The sequence below is a fragment of the Cervus elaphus genome, chromosome 8, assembly GCF_910594005.1.
Source record: "Cervus elaphus chromosome 8, mCerEla1.1, whole genome shotgun sequence".
NCBI classification, from domain to species: Eukaryota; Metazoa; Chordata; class Mammalia; order Artiodactyla; family Cervidae; genus Cervus; species Cervus elaphus.
Genome location: NC_057822.1, coordinates 17,608,481 through 17,627,575, shown reverse-complemented (window position 1 = coordinate 17,627,575; position 19,095 = coordinate 17,608,481). Strand labels below are relative to the sequence as shown.

Sequence of the window (19,095 nt, the reverse complement as noted above, 5' to 3'; positions counted from 1 at the left end):
TGCAAACACTACTCACTAGACAACATGGTACTACTTTTGACTCAAAAGGTACTTACTAGTGTTAGTATTGGCTAAGGGGTTAGGTTTTCTCTGAATGGCACGTGCTGTTCCCGTGTCCTCATTGATTTGCTGCATAGAATTAAAATCAATAGTATAAACTCGTCCCAGAGTGGACAAGCTTATCTCATCCTCACCGACCTGATGGGCTGCCTGAGAGCAAAGAGAGAGAAACCTTGAATATAAACATGGAGAAATTTATTAACTCAAGACACATTGGGGACCTCCATAAATGCTAACTTACATATTTGTTTCATCAGGTTTCAGACAGTAAGTAATAGAATGTGGAAGTTTTAATAGTGTGGATGTGACAAAACTTAACCAAGAAACCATTTTTAATTAAATACATATATACACCCCCAGACCCATTAGGTGCCCTGAGACAAATACAGGTAAAATCCAGTCATGTAGGATCGCTGACATGGAGAAGATACTATTTGTGTTAAAAAGGGCTTGAAGACATTGCTGACAGAAAAAAATCAGTTATCCTTAATTTTTGGTACCATATTCTTAAGTTAAAATAATATTTACATCATGGTTTCCTAGCAGCCCATCAAGATCCTCCTTTAAACAAAATGATCCTACAAAATTATCCTTAGGTCATCAAAAAAGACTTCTACATTTTAATGATGCCCTAAGATTGAAAGGGACACAACTGGAAGTAGAAAAAGTAATCCAAAGGGGTGGCAAGCATTACACAGTATGTATCTCAAATGAGACAATGTAGTTAACACTGGTGGATTTTAGACAGCCTAAAGAAGTGACAAAATATACATTTTTATGGAATTCCTTGGTTGAATGGAAGTCAGGACTCTCAGAAAATACAAGAGAGTAAACTAACAGGGAAAATCCAATTACTGGGAAAATGCTAAAAAGAAGAATGCTCAGCATTAGAGACCACAACCAGCTTATAAAGTAAGGCTAATAATTACAGAAGACTAGTCATCTCTGACTTTCTCAGAACAGCTGGTCCTAAGTTTAGATATTGTCATAAGAATCTGATTTTATAACATAAATCAGTGGTTCCAAAGTTTTTCAAACATTCATTTTTAGAAACTAGTGGAAGATAACTTGAAGAAAAAAAGTCTATGTGGAATGTCCTAAAACATTCTAATTACACAGGCTGAAATTAGAAAATATATTAATACTTGAGTATCTTATATATGAAAACATTACTAAATGATGCATGGCATCTCAAATAAAGCAGTGACCAATGCTTCCTAAACAAGGGTAAAATTTTCCCGATTTGAGAAATTTCTGAAATATTTCAATGCAAATTTAATATGGAAGTATGGAAATAAGAATAAAATCACACATAAAACCTTCACAGAAAAATCACTGTAAATATTGTGGTATATTTCTCTCCTTTGCTATTATTTTTTTCTTTTGCTGAGTTTCCATGAGTCACATAATTTTGTTTTCATTTATAGCATATCACATTGTAAGTAATTAAAATTTATCCCAGTAAGGTCTGTATTACATATAAGCTTAGGTATATACCACAATTTACTTATTCACCTAGAGCTAGATATTTAAATTCTTTCCATATTTTTGCTCTTTTAAAAAATACTGAAAAGCAGCTACTTGTATGTAATCTTTGCTTTTGAGAGATTTCTTCTGGATAGGAGACTGAAGGAACTTTTAGAGACATGTAGCCTAACTCCTCCCGCGTTTCCTTTCAGAAACGAGGAAACCATGGAACAAAGAACTTAAATTACTTGCTCCAAGTCAATCAGGTAGTGAGTAGAAGAAGCAGGACTAGAACACCATGTTTTCTGACCTGAACAGAAATGAGGACCTTGTTCTCAGGAGACAAAATGAGAGAATCGTGAGTTAATTCCACGCTAAGCACATTTACGTCCACATGCCCCCTCCCGACTCCAGCCCTACACCCACGCTCCATCAAAAGAAGACATATTTAAACGGTACGAGGAAACTACTACCTCAATGATCCGGCTGTCTATCCTGTTATAGGGGTGCCAGAGGCCCCGGTCGTCCCGCCACTGCCATATGGCCCCATCCGTGTTCTGTGCATTGCCCTTCTTCAGCATGGTATCAACTGCAAAAATGCCTTCCTTTGGTAAACATGGCATAAGTTCACTGAAAACAGAAGGTGCAATTATTTTAATAAGTAGCTTTCTAAGCTGTCAGTAAATACCAGGTCTCTAAAGCAAAATGCCCTCCAGTGATTATTAACTATTGGCCCAATCTTTACCAAATCAGAGACGTCAGCTCATACAGTTCTTGAGGACTTCGTGGAACAAGATCAATCTGCTCCTGACAACTTCCATTGGAGGCACCACACAGGAGAAAGTGAAGCGTTTCTGCAATGTCTGTAAAGCCAACAATGAAAAGCCAAAGCCTATGAAACTACTTGTATTGTCGTATTTAAAAGGCAATCATTCCCGAGGGGAAAAACAAAAGTATTTTCCTATTCGGCCATATCACTCAAGATAAGGTGAAAATAACTTGTAATTAAAACCTTAAAAAAAACTATGAAGATTTAAACAATTTCTTTTTGAGGACTTAAGTCACAAGTTCACTGCAGAGACTTTAGGAATCTTGAATTACTTTCCTTAAGGAGCACAGAGTTTGCAGAACAAGTGCACTAAGCATATTTTATCCTTGATTCACATATATCTGTGTATTTTCTTCAATTCAAATATAATATACTGAAATCATGTGTGACCAATAGAATAAAACATAGCGATTAAAAGCATCTGAATCTTGCCATTTTGTCATCAGGAAAACCTTTACTTAAATGACAGTAAGCAGGCCAACTACCTTTAAAAATCAAGAAAATATCCTCTATCACAAAATTCCACTCCCAGAAGATCTCAGTTTATGGAAGAACTGGGGTGAAAACTTGTCTAATGCATCAACACAGTGAGTGGAAGAAGTTCCCAGTTGCCAAGGTTTTGATAACCAGGACCTAAAGACAAGGCTATCTCTGTTGGTTGTGGCATATGGTTCTATATGAATATACAAAACATGTATAAATATTTCACTGAAATGTCCTGCCAGTAATCAGTATGTTCTACTGTCAAGAAAGTATTCATCATTAATTTGGGCAGAAAGAAAGAAAAAAAGTGAAGTTGCTCAGTCGTGTCCGACTCTTTCGTGACCCCATAGACTGTAGCCTACTAGGCTCCTCCGCCCATGGGATTTTCCAGGCAAGAGTACTGGACTGGGTTGCCATTTCTTTCTCCAGGTCATCTTCCTGACCCAGGGGCTGAACCTGGGTCTCCCACATTGCAGTCAGATGCTTTACCTTCTGAGCCACCAGGGAAGCCCCAATTTGAGCATAGGGGTTATGAATAGTTAAATCTCTGCCTCATAGAAATTTCTCAAATAGTGATTAAATCTTTTAAAAGTTCTGAAAAATTCATTTTGCCAACTTTCTTAAGAAACAGGAATATATGGCAATGGTGTAATACTAACTTAAAAAAAAGAGAGAGAGATCAGAGACTGACCAAAAAAACAGAAAGAAAAGATAGGTTCATGTTTCCTTTGTGTTACACCAAGGGAGAAAGATAATGTAAGTCTAGTGGCTTCTATATGATGAATATGTGGCAAACTTTCTAAAATAGGCAAACGAGGTTAACAATATTCATTATATTAAAGCAAAAAATTCCAGAACATTAAAAACAAAACTTAGATAGCAATTTCCCAAACCAGGATATAGGAAAAATGTTGTGCCATATGGTAACAAGAGATAATCTGTGTGCAAACTTCGGGAAATCAAAATTCAAGGGACTTCTAGGAATTTTAATAAAGAAATTACATTATGACTACTCAAAAAAAAAAAAAAAAGGAGTTAAATCTTTCCCAAACTTATCTGGGCAAAGAGGACTTTGCTCACGGCATAGGCAAAACAGTGTTCTCTGGAATACCAAGTTTAGGAATGACAAAATGCTTTATCTCTTCAATACATCACCTCAGCAGCACTGTTGTTCTACAAAGAACTGTGCCATATGCTAAAATTCACAACTAATGTGACTAAATTTAAACCTGAGTTTCCCATCCTCCCTCCCCCACAAGAAAAGTACTATTATACCACTAATAATCTACCTGAGGCAGAGGGACAAAGACTGCTTTGTCAGTGAATGTCATCACTGATTCCCAAGATAAAATTCTCAGAAAGCAAAATTATGGATATTCAATTACCCACAATTATGAGAGTTTCATACAGAAGTGATCAATACTCTACTAGCAATAATCACAATATACAGATGTTCTCTGAACCCACAGTCTTCTGACATTAACTTGTGAAATCTAAAGTAAAGACAGTAATGGGCAACTGCAATAGCAGAGTGTGTGTGTGTGTGTGTGTGTGTGTGTGCGCACTCAGTCACTCAGTTATGTCCGACTCTTTGCGACATCATGGACTGTATAGTCCACCAGGTTCCTCTGTCCATGCGATTTCACAGGCAAGAATACTGGAGTGGGTTACTATTTCCTACTCCAGGGGATCTTCCTGACCCAGGGATAGAACCACATCTCCTGCACTGGCAAGCAGATTCTTTACCACTGAGCCACCTGGGAAGTCCACTAAAAACTGTAATAAGAGCGGTGATAAAATGTTAATATTTTGCACACGGTTAAGGTTGAGAAAGTTATGACCAACCTAGATAGCACATTAAAAAGCAGAGACATTACTTTGCCAACAAAGGTCCGTCTGGTCAAGGCTATGGTTTTTCCAGTGGTCATGTATGGATGAGAGACTTGGACTGTGAAGAAAGCTGAGCGCTGAAAAACTGATGCTTTTGAACTGTGGTCTTGGAGAAGACTCTTGAGAGTCCCTTGGACTGCAAGGAGATCCAACCAGTTCATCCTAAAGGAAATCAGTCCTGGGTGTTCATTTGAAGGACTGATGCTGAAGCTGAAACTCCAATACTTTGGCCACCTCAGGCGAAGAGTTGACTCATTGGAAAAGACCCTGATGCTGGGAGGGATTGGGGGCAGGAGAAGGGGACATTAGAGGATGAGATGGCTGGATGGCATCACTGACTCGATGGGCATGAGTCTGAGTAAACTCCGGGAGTTTGTGATGGACAAGGGAGGCCTGGTGTGCTGCGATTCATGGGTTCGCAAAGAGTCGGACACAACTGAGCGACTGAACTGAACTGAACTGAAGGTTGAGAAGGGCTTAGAAATGTTAAAGCAGCAAAGATCAAAGCCATTCATTTGTGTGAGTAAGTTCCAACATTTTGTGGGAGAAGGCATTCTGGAATCATAAAATGCTGGAAAATCTAACGTGGGCAAAAGGACTACCTAAAAGCAGAAGAGAAGCAGTTATTGGTAACTTAAACTCAGAATTCTCCTACTGAAGCATCATTGCTGTTAAGTCACTAAGTCTTGTCTGACTCTTGTGACCTCAAGGAAGCATCATTACTTAACTGATATTGTATAGAAAGCAATGACCTTAGCCCTCCAACAGTAAAGTTTTAATACACTATATACTTTAAAAACTGTATGTAAAAAAAATAAAAATAAAAACTGTATGTAGAAAGCATTACTATATTGTCACACCCAGATTTGTTACACAGTACGTTTTTCTTCCTTTATTATCCAGTACCTACATATTAGTGATTTCTACTTGCTTATGTTGGCTCTACTTATCAATGGAGGTTAAACACACATACAATTTTTCTTGTTTAAAACAGAATAATAAAATAGCACTTACTTTGCTTCATAAGTTGAACTGCTAAAGTTGGACAATTGGAACACATCAGAGAAAACATGCGAACCACCATTATAAACATCCCAGAACTTAAAATTGGTGGAGTTACTACCAATAGTTGTTGAACATTTGTTAGCAGATCTTTGGAAGCAACCTGCTGGAGTAAATTCTGCAGAAACACAAGCGAAAAAAAAACCCAAACTCTTACATCCTGAGTTAGCAGTTTAACAACTTCATGAGAATATCAACAGACTGAACGCTTACCTCTTCATGTTGAAAGTTGTCCACTAGGCGTGCAAAACAAAGGCAAGTGCTTTCTACTGACTTTTTGTCCTGTTTGTTTTTTTTTTAAAATAAAGGAAAATAAAGTTTGTTAATATAAAACATTTTCACTGTCCTATATCACTGCCTTATCTTCTTCCTAACCCCAAATTCTTCAAAGATGTGAGCTTTGAAAATGCTGTGAACCTAAGCAAGCAATCAGTAGAGTCATGATTTCAATGCAAAGGGAAATCATACTGATAAAATCTGTACCTCCTATTAAGACCTCAACAAATGAAAAGCAAGTTATGCCAGAAAGGAACAACTTCTATGCTTCTACAATTTCAATACCTAAACAAAAACTATAATAAAAATAAACATCCTATCATTTTAAACAGCCTTACAAGTAGAAACATTTAAAACATGCATACACTAAAAAGTTGTAAACAGTGAAGTATGTGTGAGCCAGAGGTTTACTGATTAAGAAAAACTTGGTGTAGACTTGCTATATTCACTGTAAAAACAATCTAAAAATACTGTATGAGTGGTCTCATTGAGAAAACATTTGGAATATCCCCTCTGGAATAGCAGAAAGAACAATTTAATGGTATGAGTATTTGGATCCATTCAGTTCAGTTCAGTTCAGTTGCTCAGTCATGTCCAACTCTTTGCAACCCCATGGACTGCAGCGTGCCAGGCCTCCCTGTCCATCACCGACTCCTGGAGTTTATTCAAACTCATGTCCACTGAGTTGGTGATAACTTTTTTAATTGATAAACTGACTTCAGATGCAGAAACCAGACTTGCTTGTGTAAAATGAGAGTTATCTGGTATTATAAAAGCCCTACACCTTCGCTATCACTACTTAAGTCTAGAAAGGATGCCCACAATTTAACTTCTCTGACTTTCAAAATAAGGTGCTGAGATCACAACTACCTAGAAAACATTTCTAGCCCCTCATTGTAAAGCTATCTCCGCCTGCTAAGTTTTTTAAAATAAATAAAAAATAGATGGCACTATTTGTGTCTTAATCATCTTAAAAGCAACATGCCCCAATGATTCAATAATCAATGTAATTTTACCTATCTCATGTAAACCCCTTATTTAATACAGGCATACCTCATTTTATTGTACTTTATTTTAGTGCAATTTGCAGATACTGCATTTCTTACAAATTGAAGGTCTGCAGAAACCCTGCACCAAGCAAGTCTGTCAACACCATTTGTCCAACAGCATTTACTCACTTCCTGTCCCTGTATCACATTTTGGTAATTCTCGAAATACTGTAAACCCTCTCCACCACCAAAAGGGAGAAGGCAATGGCACCCCACTCCAGTACTCTTGCCTGGAAAATCCCATGGACGGAGGAGCCTGGTAGGCTGCAGTCCATGGGGTCACTAAGAGTTGGACATGACTGAGCAACTTCACTTTCAATTTTCACTTTCATGCATTGGAGAAGGAAATGGCAACCCACTCCAGAATTCTTGCCTGAAGAATCCCAGGGACTGCCGTCTGTGGGGTCGCACAGAGTCGGACATGACTGATGCAACTTAGCAGCAGCAGCACCACCACCAAAAAGAGTGCTACCCACTGAAGAATCAAATGCAGTGGTTACTGTGTTTTTTAAACAATGAAGTATTTCTTAATTAATGTATGTACGTACCATTTTTTTTTTTAAAGACACAAGCTCACTTTGTTAAACAGACTACACTACAGTGTAAACACAACTTTCACCTGTACCAGGAAACCAAAAAATTCTTGTGACACCCTTTATTGTGGTCTTTTGCTTTATTGCAGTGGTCGGAACCAAATCCACAGTATCTCTGAGGTATGCCTGTATGTTTTATGTATCTAATTTTCTCTGAGATGCTTTTAAGCATATTTTGTAAAGATGACTTAAAAGCTTGCTGCTGCTACTGCTAAGTCGCATCAGTCATGGCCAACTCTGTGCAACCCCAGAAATGGCAGCCCACCAGGATCCCCCGTCCCTGGAATTCTCTAGGCAAGAACACTGGAGCGGATTGTCATTTCCTTCTCCAGTGCATGAAAGTGAAAAGTGAAAGTGAAGTCACGCAGTCATGTCCCACTCTTAGTGACCCCATGGACTGCAGCCTACCAGGCTCCTCCATCCATGGGATTTTCCAGGCAAGAGTACTGGAGTGGGGTGCCAATGCTTTCTTCGACAGATCTTAAAAGCCAGATCTCTTAAAATCTCTTTAGCAATAACAACACTTTGAAACATTACAAGAAAATTCCATTTCTCTACAACCTTGAAACTTGACTCATCTGTCCTGCAACAGAGGCTACATGAGCTCTACTTATCATATCACACACCAGACCCATTGATGCCTTCTCCTCTACAACTGCTCCTGTTCTTTGCCAGTCTCAGACAACTGCAATCTACATTTCTTATTTCATTTTTATGTGGAACATACATAGTCTCATCTTTTCTCTGATCTTAATCCACACCCTCTCTGGTCCTGTCTACCTAACCCTACAGCTTTCAGGAAAGGGTGATCTTTACAAAAGGAAATTCTCATTGTATTACATAGCAAACACTCAAGTGTCTGCTGAAATAATAAATTCACCCCTAAAGTCAAAATAGTTGATACCTTGTCATTTGGGTAAATCCACTGAAATTTCATAAAATAACCTAATATGGTCCATGACTAGTTAACAGGAAAAGACAAAGATTAGAGGTATTTCCAATTTACATACCCAGTTGAAAGATTTAAGACTCCAGGTGAAATAGGCATTTAAAAAAAATTTAATAAAAATGTTTTATGCCACATAAGATAGGTTTGTATTTTACCTGGTGGGTTAGCCTTTGGGTAAGCAATGGGAGGGAATCCGCCACAAAATGAAATTCATCCGGCGTGATACTCTGGCAGCAATTGGCTGCAATTGCTAGTGCATTTCTTTGGGCATTTATGCTGAAGAATTCTAGATACAGCAAGCAGTCTGCCAAACCACCCTAAAATATAGGAAAACTGTTAAAAGCGAAGAAATACTCTTCTATCAGCAATTATGAAAAAAAGAAAATAGTCTGGCACATCACCTTGGAAACAGCATGGGAACCTTACAGAGGTTGCGATCTAGGAGCTAATACAAATGTGGATCTAAAATTCAATATTAAAGGAAACAGTCCTCTGGTAACAACACTTACCGCCTGGAGAATGGCTTTACTGTGTCTACGTGATAACATCTCCAAGGCCGTCAAGGCCTGCTCGGCCACATCAATACACTGAATAACTTGCAGCTGGGAACATATAAATAAAGAACAAGGTTATCATTCAAGTGCTCTACTTGCTACTCATCTTCTATGTGAATAAATATCTTCTCTAATTTTCATCAATCTATACTGCCTCTATGCTTCCCTGGTGGCACAGTGAGAAAGAATCTGCCTGCCAATGCAAGAGATAGGTAGGATCCCTAGATAGGCAAGATTCCTGGAGAAGGAAATGGCAATCCACTCCAGTATTCTTGCCTGGGGAATCTCATGGACAGAGGAGCCTGGAAGGCTACAGTTTATGGGGTCACAAAGAGTCGGACATGACTTAGCAACTGAACAATAAATACTGCCTCTAACCTGAAACCCACCACAGGAAACCAGTGACCTATGCACGTAAGCTATAACATATTGGCAATATAGCTTCCTTCCAACCACTTTATAAGATGTTGAAAAGTATGTTTTACATAAAGGATACACTAAATTCAATTATGTAACTTTAAATCTTCAGATTTAAAATCAGTGGGTTGATTTATGGAACAAATTTTAAAAATCAAGTTTTACAGTTTTTAGCATATTTCAAGGTTTTCAGATAATGCAAATTTTATTGTGCATTAAAAAGAAAAAGGTCCTTAAAACAGACCAAAAACAACCTACCACAGACCATATGAAAAAATTTCCTTTCTCCACTGCCTCACTTTATGACCTTGAGCAAGGCATTTTGTCTGGCTCAGTCTCCTCAGCTGTAAAATGAGGGTATAAATAGCTATCAACCTCACTGGGATGTTTTCTAGAAACAATGAAATCATTTTTAATCAAGTGCTTTAAGTTCTTCTCTGAAAGATTTTACACTAGTGCAATAACTGTCATTATTAAAAATTTTAACACCGGGATGTTTTAACAAATGCTTTATTAGCATCAGGTTTAAATCACGGCTCTGCTAAACATGAAACATTTTTCTGGAATCTTGGCTAAAAAATATACTTTAGTTAGATAATGGATGCTAAAATATGTCTTTTAATGTGGCCTTACAATCTGATACACAACTTTAGAATTCAGTAGTCAGGAGGTCTCATTGATGCCCCTATCTATGCTGGCTTTCCAACAGTTGGGCAAAAGTAGGATTACCTTTTCTAAAAAGACAGGAATTGCATCTACTACCACAGCCGATGATCGAGGAAGTGCTTCCATCATGTACGTTAAGGCTCGACAGGCATGGTTCATCTAGAAAAGAAGCCATGTCCACTCAATAAAAACCAAAAATATAAGTTTGGAGTGATTCTTTTAAAACATAGCACATACTTACAATATCAAAATTATGCTCCATCTGCAGCAATGTTATCTGTTTAAAAGATTTAACAAAGTATTAGAAGCTATATTCTTAAAAGTCCTAGAACTATTTCTTCTATTTCAACTGAAATAGAACAGTATGACTCACAAACTTTACCATAAAAAAAGAACCTCAAGTTAAAACCTAGCAAGCATACAGAAGAAATGCTTATGCTTGGGATGGCGTGACTCGCACACTAAAGCGCTGACATAGGATAATCATCACCTCATGATTCGGATCAAAAACAAAGCATTCACACTGCTTACAACCAACCCTCCAGGTACCACTATTTACCATTTCAGAAGCCCATGAAAACATCACTGAGGACTTCTCTGTCAGCAAGTACTTCATACACAAATAAATGGACCAGAAGCCCACAGACTTTGTTAAATTAACAACTATCAGTACAGATTCAATATCATAGCTTAAACTCTTATAAATCAGCTTCTCTAAAAGTTGAACTAAGCACCACTTAATTCAGCTGTAAAATACACAGCAGTATAGAATGTGAACACAATATTGATCACATGAAAAACGAATCAGGTACAGATTAAAACTCAATATAATTATTTCACAAACACATGAATTAGTCCAAACATCTGATGTGATTTTAGCTTTTTTTGTGGAAAAGACCTTAAGCAGTTTTCAACTGTGTTTTTTAAGAGGGCAAGCAAAACTACTAGGTACACACTCCATCTTCTTTAAGCAGTAAAAGCTACCAAAGAAACTTCCTACTTGGGGAAGCAATCATTGCAGTTCAATGGAAAAGTTTAAATGTGTCAAATTTAAGCTGTAAAGTACCAATCAAATATATGATTATAATAACAGCCACCAGATATTCTAACATAACATTCATTTAATGTGAATTCTTCTCAGCTCTCAATTATGCTGGGTAATTATATCTATATACCAGAGGTCTTGATAACTATTTCTATTAAACATACCACATAAACACACACACACACACACACACACACGAGCATGCACTCTGTCTCAAATCACCTATAAATCAGTCACAAAACACACCTACTCTAAATGGAAAGGAATTGTTATGTTAACAGATAAAACAATAAGTTATCCAATTCTTTAAGGGGGAATGACCTTGGAAGACCACATTTTAGAACTGCTGGAAATAAGATTCTTCACCAAAAATGACTGTTTATGGTCATACAAGTGTATGGTGATTGATGGATATATATTTGTAATATTCAACTGTTATGAAAGACAAATCTGGACAACTCACTACTAATAGCATGAGCTGACTAGCGCAGGTCCACTAAGTACTCAAATCTAATCAATAACCAGCAAATTAAGAAAACTAGATTGTGTTAATGTTTCAGCCCAGATTTAACAGTTTCTTTATTTAACTAAAAGCTGCAGTTTAAAAGAGACAGTATTGCTACATGGTAACCTAGTTCTTTATTACTGTTTACTTTTAAATGAACAAAAACAAACAAGGAAGTTTAATTCAGGTCATAAAAGACAGCTATTGAAGAAATCAATAACTTGAGTATGCATATAAACATAGGCAAATGTCAGAGTACAAAGGATAATATCACTTTCATGAAATGTTAAAAAATATTAATATGCAAGCCTGTGGATGGCACTGGTAGGCTTGAGAGCCAGCTTGTTAGCAGGAAGTCTGCACGGGAAGAGAGACTGCTCTATCCTTCACTACTTTCTGCTAGAGTAGAGCCAGCCAACAAGTGAGAACAAGCAGAATGAAGACTGTATCATCCTGTACTTGACTGGTCTCTACTCAGCTCTCTCCATAATTTGATAGTGCGATCAAATGAGACAATCTGATACTCCAATCCTGGTTCCATTTTTGTCAACTTTACTAGATGTGCAAACAAAGACTTAAATGATATTTATTTTAACTTGCAAGGTAATATTATCTATGAATATATTCATGTCTATGTTAATCTTGTCATTATTTTATTCAGACTTAATTTTAATCTTAAATTATAACCAATTTCTTTAAACTTGCATTGTGAAAATTACCAAGTCACTACTTAAAAGACTTACCATGCTCAAGGGCATACACACTTACTAATGGCAATTTCTCTTTCTGTTTTTACATTAAAAAGCTTAAGGGATTAAGATGTTAATAAATTCTAAACATCAAACATACTATTGAAAATCATTAAGAGACTTTTTAAAATTCGTTTTTCTATTGCTGAGTACGGTTGTTTTGTTTCTCATTTCTGTTTAACATAACCCCCTTTTTAAGCTGGAGGATCCATTTGGTCTTCTGGCTGGACTGCATGAACATGCACACAACTATCAAGCAGGAAGTATTGACTGCCTACAAAGACAACCCACAAGTGAGCTGTTAACACTGTCCCATGAATCACCAGTTTAAAAGAAAAAAAAGCATGTGAGTTTTGGCATAGTAAGTCAAGTTACCACCTAAAGGGGATAACCACTTAAAACTGAAAACTGCATGGGTCATTTAAGTATCAAAGATAAGTTAACTATTCATCAAGAGATGGTTTAGAAATTTTAGTCATTCATCATTAAGTCATGCACAATCTCTACAGGCCTGAAATACAAGGATAAGTCACACTCAACTATCTCTTAGTTCTATTATATTCTAAAGTTCCTAATGACAATGATCATGCTTTTAGTAAAAATAAGAGCAGCATTTAGGGCATGAGTGGGATAAAATGAGGGGAAAATTCTCTTACCAAAGCTGGAACCACACTCTTGACAGGAAACCCTCCCAGCGTCTCCTCATTCCCCATGACCAGTAACTGACACATCTCAATAACGGCCTGGAGCTGCTGGCTTTCGTCGCTTGCTTGTAGTCCTTGCAGAAGCTGCTGGGCCTTAGAACCTGCGCACAGAAATAAAATCAATACTTTTAAACCTTTAAGAAAATTATTACTAGGTGTCTAGTGTGACTTTACACAGTCAGCTGGCTACTTTTCTTCTTTGGAACCTAACTAAAGAGGGATTTTACTCCGCCTTAAAGCAATGTCACAGTTATTTATATTCTCCTCTTTTACTTTTTATTTTTTTAAATGAGAGGTGTTGACTGGTTTTAACAGATGCAATGAAAAGTAATGTCCACAAGACTAACATGGACTCATCAGCATGTGTGTGCTTAGCTGCTCAGTTGTGTCCAACTTTTTGCAACCCCATGGACTGCAGCCTGCCAGGTCCTTCTCTCCATGGGGATTCTCCAGGCAAAATCCTGGAGTGGGTTGCCATGCCCTCCTCCAGGGAATCTTTCCAACCCAGGGATCGAACCCAGGTCTCCCACATTGCAGGCAGATTCTTCATCAACTGAGCCACCAGGGAAGTCTAAGAATACTAGAGTGAGGTAGCCTATCCCTTCTCCAGGGGATCTTCCTAACCCAGGAATTGAACCGGGGTCTCTTGCATTACAGGCAGATTCTTTATCAGATGAGCTACCTGCTTTTAAAAATATGTATTATCTAGTGAGCAAAAAGTCTTCTGCCATAATAAAAACCTGGTAAACAATGATGCCCAGGCATCAGAGGAAATGTTATATACCTCTAAACACCTCCATCAGAATAAAAGGAATCCAAGTAACAGTGAAAGCATGGAAATAAAGACAAACAGAACAGTAATGCATCTAACAAAAGGGAATGCCAAGAATGATTTTCCAAAACATCAAAAGATGGGCCTTTTCACCTCCTCTCACTTCATGTGCATATGCTACCACAGTGCGTTAGAGAACTTCTACTTTTAAGGTTTAATTCCATCCTCAAAACATTTGAAAAATGCTAAGACTCAACTACCACAATAAATAAGTTATCAATAAACTAAAAAATAAAGTCTACAAATGTGTTTCAAATTTTTCTGGACACCCTCCTTCTTGGAGCCACTATTAACTCCACTGAAACTTACAAATGTAAACCTGATGTTATTCAACCCCTTTCGTTCTCAAGACCTTTTCCAATTGTTCCTTGTGTATTGGATTTTTTTACTTACTACTGAAATGAAAAAATCCACTTATGACTGAAATGCTTAGAAATGATACATGTTTGGAAACTGTCAATGAATGTAGAGTTCACATGAACAGCAATTTTTTCCCCCCAATTAAACACGAACAATCTTCTTGGAGGGCAAACATCTTTCAAAGGGATGCACAATAATCCTAACAAAGTCTGTTTTCTCTATTATTTAACTGCAGAATATCACTAACTCCTTTCATCATAATTAAGAGTCCACCCAGAAATATACTATGAGAAATTCAAGTTCTAAGGGACAGCATCTTTAAATTTTTTCAAACTAAATAATATCAGTTCCACTTAGGGCAGGCTTATCACTTTTGTGTTGAAATAATGAGAGAGAAAAAAAAAATGAAGGGAAAATAACTATGAAAACAAAAGAATCCTTAGCTGCTTCTGGATTTGTTTTTAAAGAATGAAATCATTCAAAGTATACCCTAAAAACCACAACCAAAAATAGGAAAAATTAACACAAGCAATGGTATGTCTTATAAACATTGAGGTTGGCAATTCTAAGCATATGGATCATTTCAGCATGATCAAAGTAATCATTAAAAAAAAAAAACTGTCATAATGCCACTGGTCTTTTGGGATGGTCGTAAAAAGACCTTATCCCAACCTGAAAGTGACAACAAAAAGTCAACGCCATTATTTTCCTTTGCTATATGAAGAGAAATAACCTCAAACAGATCAGTGAATTTTGGTTCTAAGGATTATTTTATACAAAATTATTAAGAATCCCTCCCCAGTCCCAAAAGCACTCTTGTGTATGTGGTTTATATCTATTGTTATTTATAAAATGTGTCAGGAACTAAAAGAGAAAAAATTTTAAATACTCGATTAATTCATTACATATTAATATAAACAAATTTTTTGTGGAAAAGACTGTATTTTTTGAACACAATAAAAATGCAGTGTTAAGTATATAATATAAATGCACTATTTTGTTCTTGTTGCAAATCATTTAAATATCAGGCTTAATAAAAGAGCTGTACAGTCACTTTCACTTCCACTCTCAACCTATGATACAAGGTTATCTGAGATGAAGTGTAAGAAAAAAAAAAAAGGACCCTACTTCGTCACAAAGATTATTTAAAAGACATGTACCTACTTGACATTGCAGAATAACATGACTGCCAGTCGTTTGGTGTCACTGCCTTGATTCTTATTAAGGTACCAGCAGTTTTACACCCACCACAGCTTTTATACTTTTAGTTCAAACAAGAGAAAAGGAAAAACCTTACTAATTACCATCAGCCTTGACCTTATGAATTCAACGTAAGGATCTCAGGCATGACCGAGGAACTCATAAACCACACTTTGAAAACCACTATCAAAGATTATGGGTCAGAAGGCAGACATTTCTTGCAAAGAGCCAAGATAGTAAATGTTTTGGGCTTTATAAGCCACAGGGTTGCTGTTGCCACTACTCAACCCTGGCATTGTGGCATGAAACCAGACACAGGCGACAGGCCAAGCATGGCTGTGTTCCAACCAAATTTTATTTATATACACTGAAATTTGAATTTCATTTAATTTTCATGTAACAAAATATTACTTCTTTAAAACTTTTTCAGCCATCTAGAAATCATTTTTAGTTCATAGGGTATATCAAAACAAGCAGGAGGCTGATGTGGCCCATGGGCAGGAGTTTACCAACTGCTGATAGTGAGGAAAGAGAAGTCCTAGCATTTCAGGGAGTCACAGGAGGCTGGTGTGTTCAAGTGTGAATTGGCCCCACTGGACATCTGCTAAGTTCTGAGGCCGTGAAGAGGACCATGGATCAAGTCAGAGGTTCTGCTAAGACAATGCAAACTCATGCAGTCTCAGGGTACTCAGAGGACAAAGTCCCCACAGAGGGAGGAGGCCTGACTCCACCACACACAGCCAGTGTCCCCTATCCTCAAGACATCTGCAACATTTTCAAACTGCATAATGAATATAAAGTCTAAGGGGATGGAGATCTGCAAGGTTCTCAACAGCAAAAACCCTGGGAGAGAGAATTTCCTGGAGGTTCAGTGGATAAGACTCTGAGCTTTCAATGCCGAGGGTGTGGGTTCAATCCCTAGTCGAGAAACTAAGATCCCACAAGGTGCGTGGTATGGAAAAATTCAAAGAAGAAATTAGGAAAACAAAAAAATCCCCCCCTCCAAAAAAAAACCCCTGGGAGGCTCACAACAAACAGGGATAAGCCAGAGGTGAAATGAGCCATATATGAAACAAGCTATAGCCCTGACTGGAGCAAAGTGATCAGCTTCTGACCGTGTTTAACACTGAAGAGGAAACACTAATAGAAAACACCACTTGGGGTCTCTTCAGTTCACATAATCAATTACCAGATGTATAAAGAGGCTGAGGAGTATGTGACTAACAATCAAAAGGGGGGAGAAGACATTAGAAGCAGGCTAACACCACTAGAAACTATAAGCTAGGTATTCTGTAACTATGATTGTGTTAGACATTCAGTCATGTATGACCCTTTGCAACCCCAGGCTCCTCTGTCCATGGAATTCTAGAGGCAAGAATATTGGAGTGGGTTGTCATTCCCTTCTCCAGGGGATCTTCCCAACCCAGGGATCAAACCTGGGTCTCCCGCATTGCAGGCAGATTCTTTACTGTCTGAGCCACCAGGAAAGGCTCCATAACTATAATTAATAAATTGCAAATGTAAGTAATAGAGGAAATGATAGTCAAAGAGCCCGGGATCAACATGTACGCACTGCTATATTTAAAATGGATAGCCAAAAAGTCCTGCTATACATATACAGCGCAGGGAACTCTTCTTAATGTCATGTGGCAGCCTGGACAGGAGGTGAGTTTAGAAGAGGATGGATATATGTATATATATATGAATGGTTGAGTTGCTTTGGTGTTCACCTGAAACTATCACAACATAGTTAATTGGCTATACTCCAATACAAAATAAATAAAATAAATTGCAAGTATAAGCAAAGATGGACAAAATGGGTAAGAATGTAATGAATTTCAAAGAGAACTGGAATCTATTTTTAAAAATCAAATAACTGCCTAGAACTGGAAAACGCACCTTGAAATCTAAAATTCATTGATGAATTTAACCAAAAATGGAAGAAGAAAACAGAAAAAAGAGTTATAGTTAATTTGAAATGTGGTCAATAGAAAGTTTTCAAACTAGGCATAAGAAGAAAAAAAAAAATTCTGGGAAAAACAAAAACAGAGCTAGAGAGACCCAGTATATGAAGTGCAAAGTCTGAACGTGTACAATCCTGATACTCCCAGAGAAAATGAAGGAGAACACTTGAATGGATAATGAGATAAGAGGAAAAATATATGAAGAGATAATGGGCAACAATTTTCCAAAACTGATGAAAGGTTATCAATTCACAGATTCAAAGGTTCAGTGAAACTCAAGCAAATTGAAAATGAAAGAAAGTGTCACATGGGCCTAATATAGTTAAAAATTTTAAAAATTAATACAAAGTAAATCTTAAAAGAAGCCAGGGGAGAAAAGAATTGCCTTGAAAAGGTTATAGTAAGATTTTTAAACAGAAACTATGGAAACCAGAAACGACATTACAAAGGGCTAACATGAGATTTTTACACCTGGGAAAATGATCTTTTGAAAATTAAGGCAAAACAAGGATTTCTCAAACAAAAGCAGAAGCAGACAGAAATCACTGCTAGCATTTATACCTAAGAAAAGTTCTTTAGGCCGAAGGGAAACAATCCAGATAGGAGAAAGGAACTGCAGGAAAGAAGTAAGAGTACTGGAAATGGTACATGTATGTGGGCAAAAATAAAAGAAGATGGATGTTTTAAAACAAAAACTGCCCCACTGTCTTTCTAACACTTGTATAAGCAAAACAAAACAACAACATAAAGGATGGCAAGAGAAAAGATTAAACTGCTGCTTACACTGTTTGGGATATGACAACATTATTACTACAAAAGCAGGAGATGTACAATAGCCCAAGGATATGCATTATAATCTCCAAAAGAGGCTAATTTATTTACATCTGCCAAAATGTTGTGTGCATTTATACCCTTTATACCACAATCCCCTTTATAGAAATCTAGCCTAAAGATAATAGGAAAAAATAGGAAAGCTGTATTTCACTGCAACACAACCAAGACTGGAAGTCACCCAAATGTGCAAGACGGGACTGGCTAAGAAACTGTACATCCACACACTGCAGCATTATGACAGCTTCACAAAAGGCATGGGGGACCCTCCCCTCCCTCTCTCCCCACCCCCTTCTCTCAGTGCATGACGAGGACAGCATCTATGAAGAGTGAACACCACGATTTACTGTTAAGAGGAAGGCAAAGCAAAGTTTACTACTCTTATCTAAGAAAGGCAGTGTGTATGAAGTAGACAATATGGATTTGTTTTTGTTTTCTTAAGTAAATAGCAAAAGGACAGGCCATAAAATTACAAAGGTTATTTGTGTGGGAGGAGGAAACAGGCTAAAGGGATAGTAAAAGATGTTAAGACATTTAAAAATTTATAGATCTGACTTCAGGAACTATATAAATAATATGAATTATAAAAGCCAGATAACATTTTAAAGTC

General features: G+C 37.2%; 1 protein-coding gene across 23 annotated transcripts in view; it reads right to left on the bottom strand.

Annotated features, from left to right (window-relative positions):
- TRIP12 (thyroid hormone receptor interactor 12) overlaps window positions 1-19,095 on the bottom strand; it is a 149,564-nt gene that overhangs the window by 40,721 nt on the left and 89,748 nt on the right. For 8 of the 23 annotated variants that reach the window (XR_006342373.1, XM_043909759.1, XM_043909757.1 and 5 more), the window contains 10 exons: window positions 13,251-13,399; window positions 10,537-10,572; window positions 10,359-10,454; window positions 9,168-9,260; window positions 8,814-8,975; window positions 6,005-6,073; window positions 5,744-5,909; window positions 2,273-2,399; window positions 1,998-2,157; window positions 57-210 (listed from right to left, as the gene is read on the bottom strand). Coding sequence is in view for 22 of the 23 variants with exons in the window: in XM_043909759.1 (XP_043765694.1) it covers window positions 57-210; window positions 1,998-2,157; window positions 2,273-2,399; window positions 5,744-5,909; window positions 6,005-6,073; window positions 8,814-8,975; window positions 9,168-9,260; window positions 10,359-10,454; window positions 10,537-10,572; window positions 13,251-13,399 (1,212 nt within the window). In the remaining variant the exon portion in view is untranslated. The remainder of the gene's footprint in view (window positions 1-56; window positions 211-1,997; window positions 2,158-2,272; window positions 2,400-5,743; window positions 5,910-6,004; window positions 6,074-8,813; window positions 8,976-9,167; window positions 9,261-10,358; window positions 10,455-10,536; window positions 10,573-13,250; window positions 13,400-19,095) is intronic. The other 15 variants (XM_043909763.1, XM_043909767.1, XM_043909773.1 and 12 more) reach the window with 7 other exon arrangements.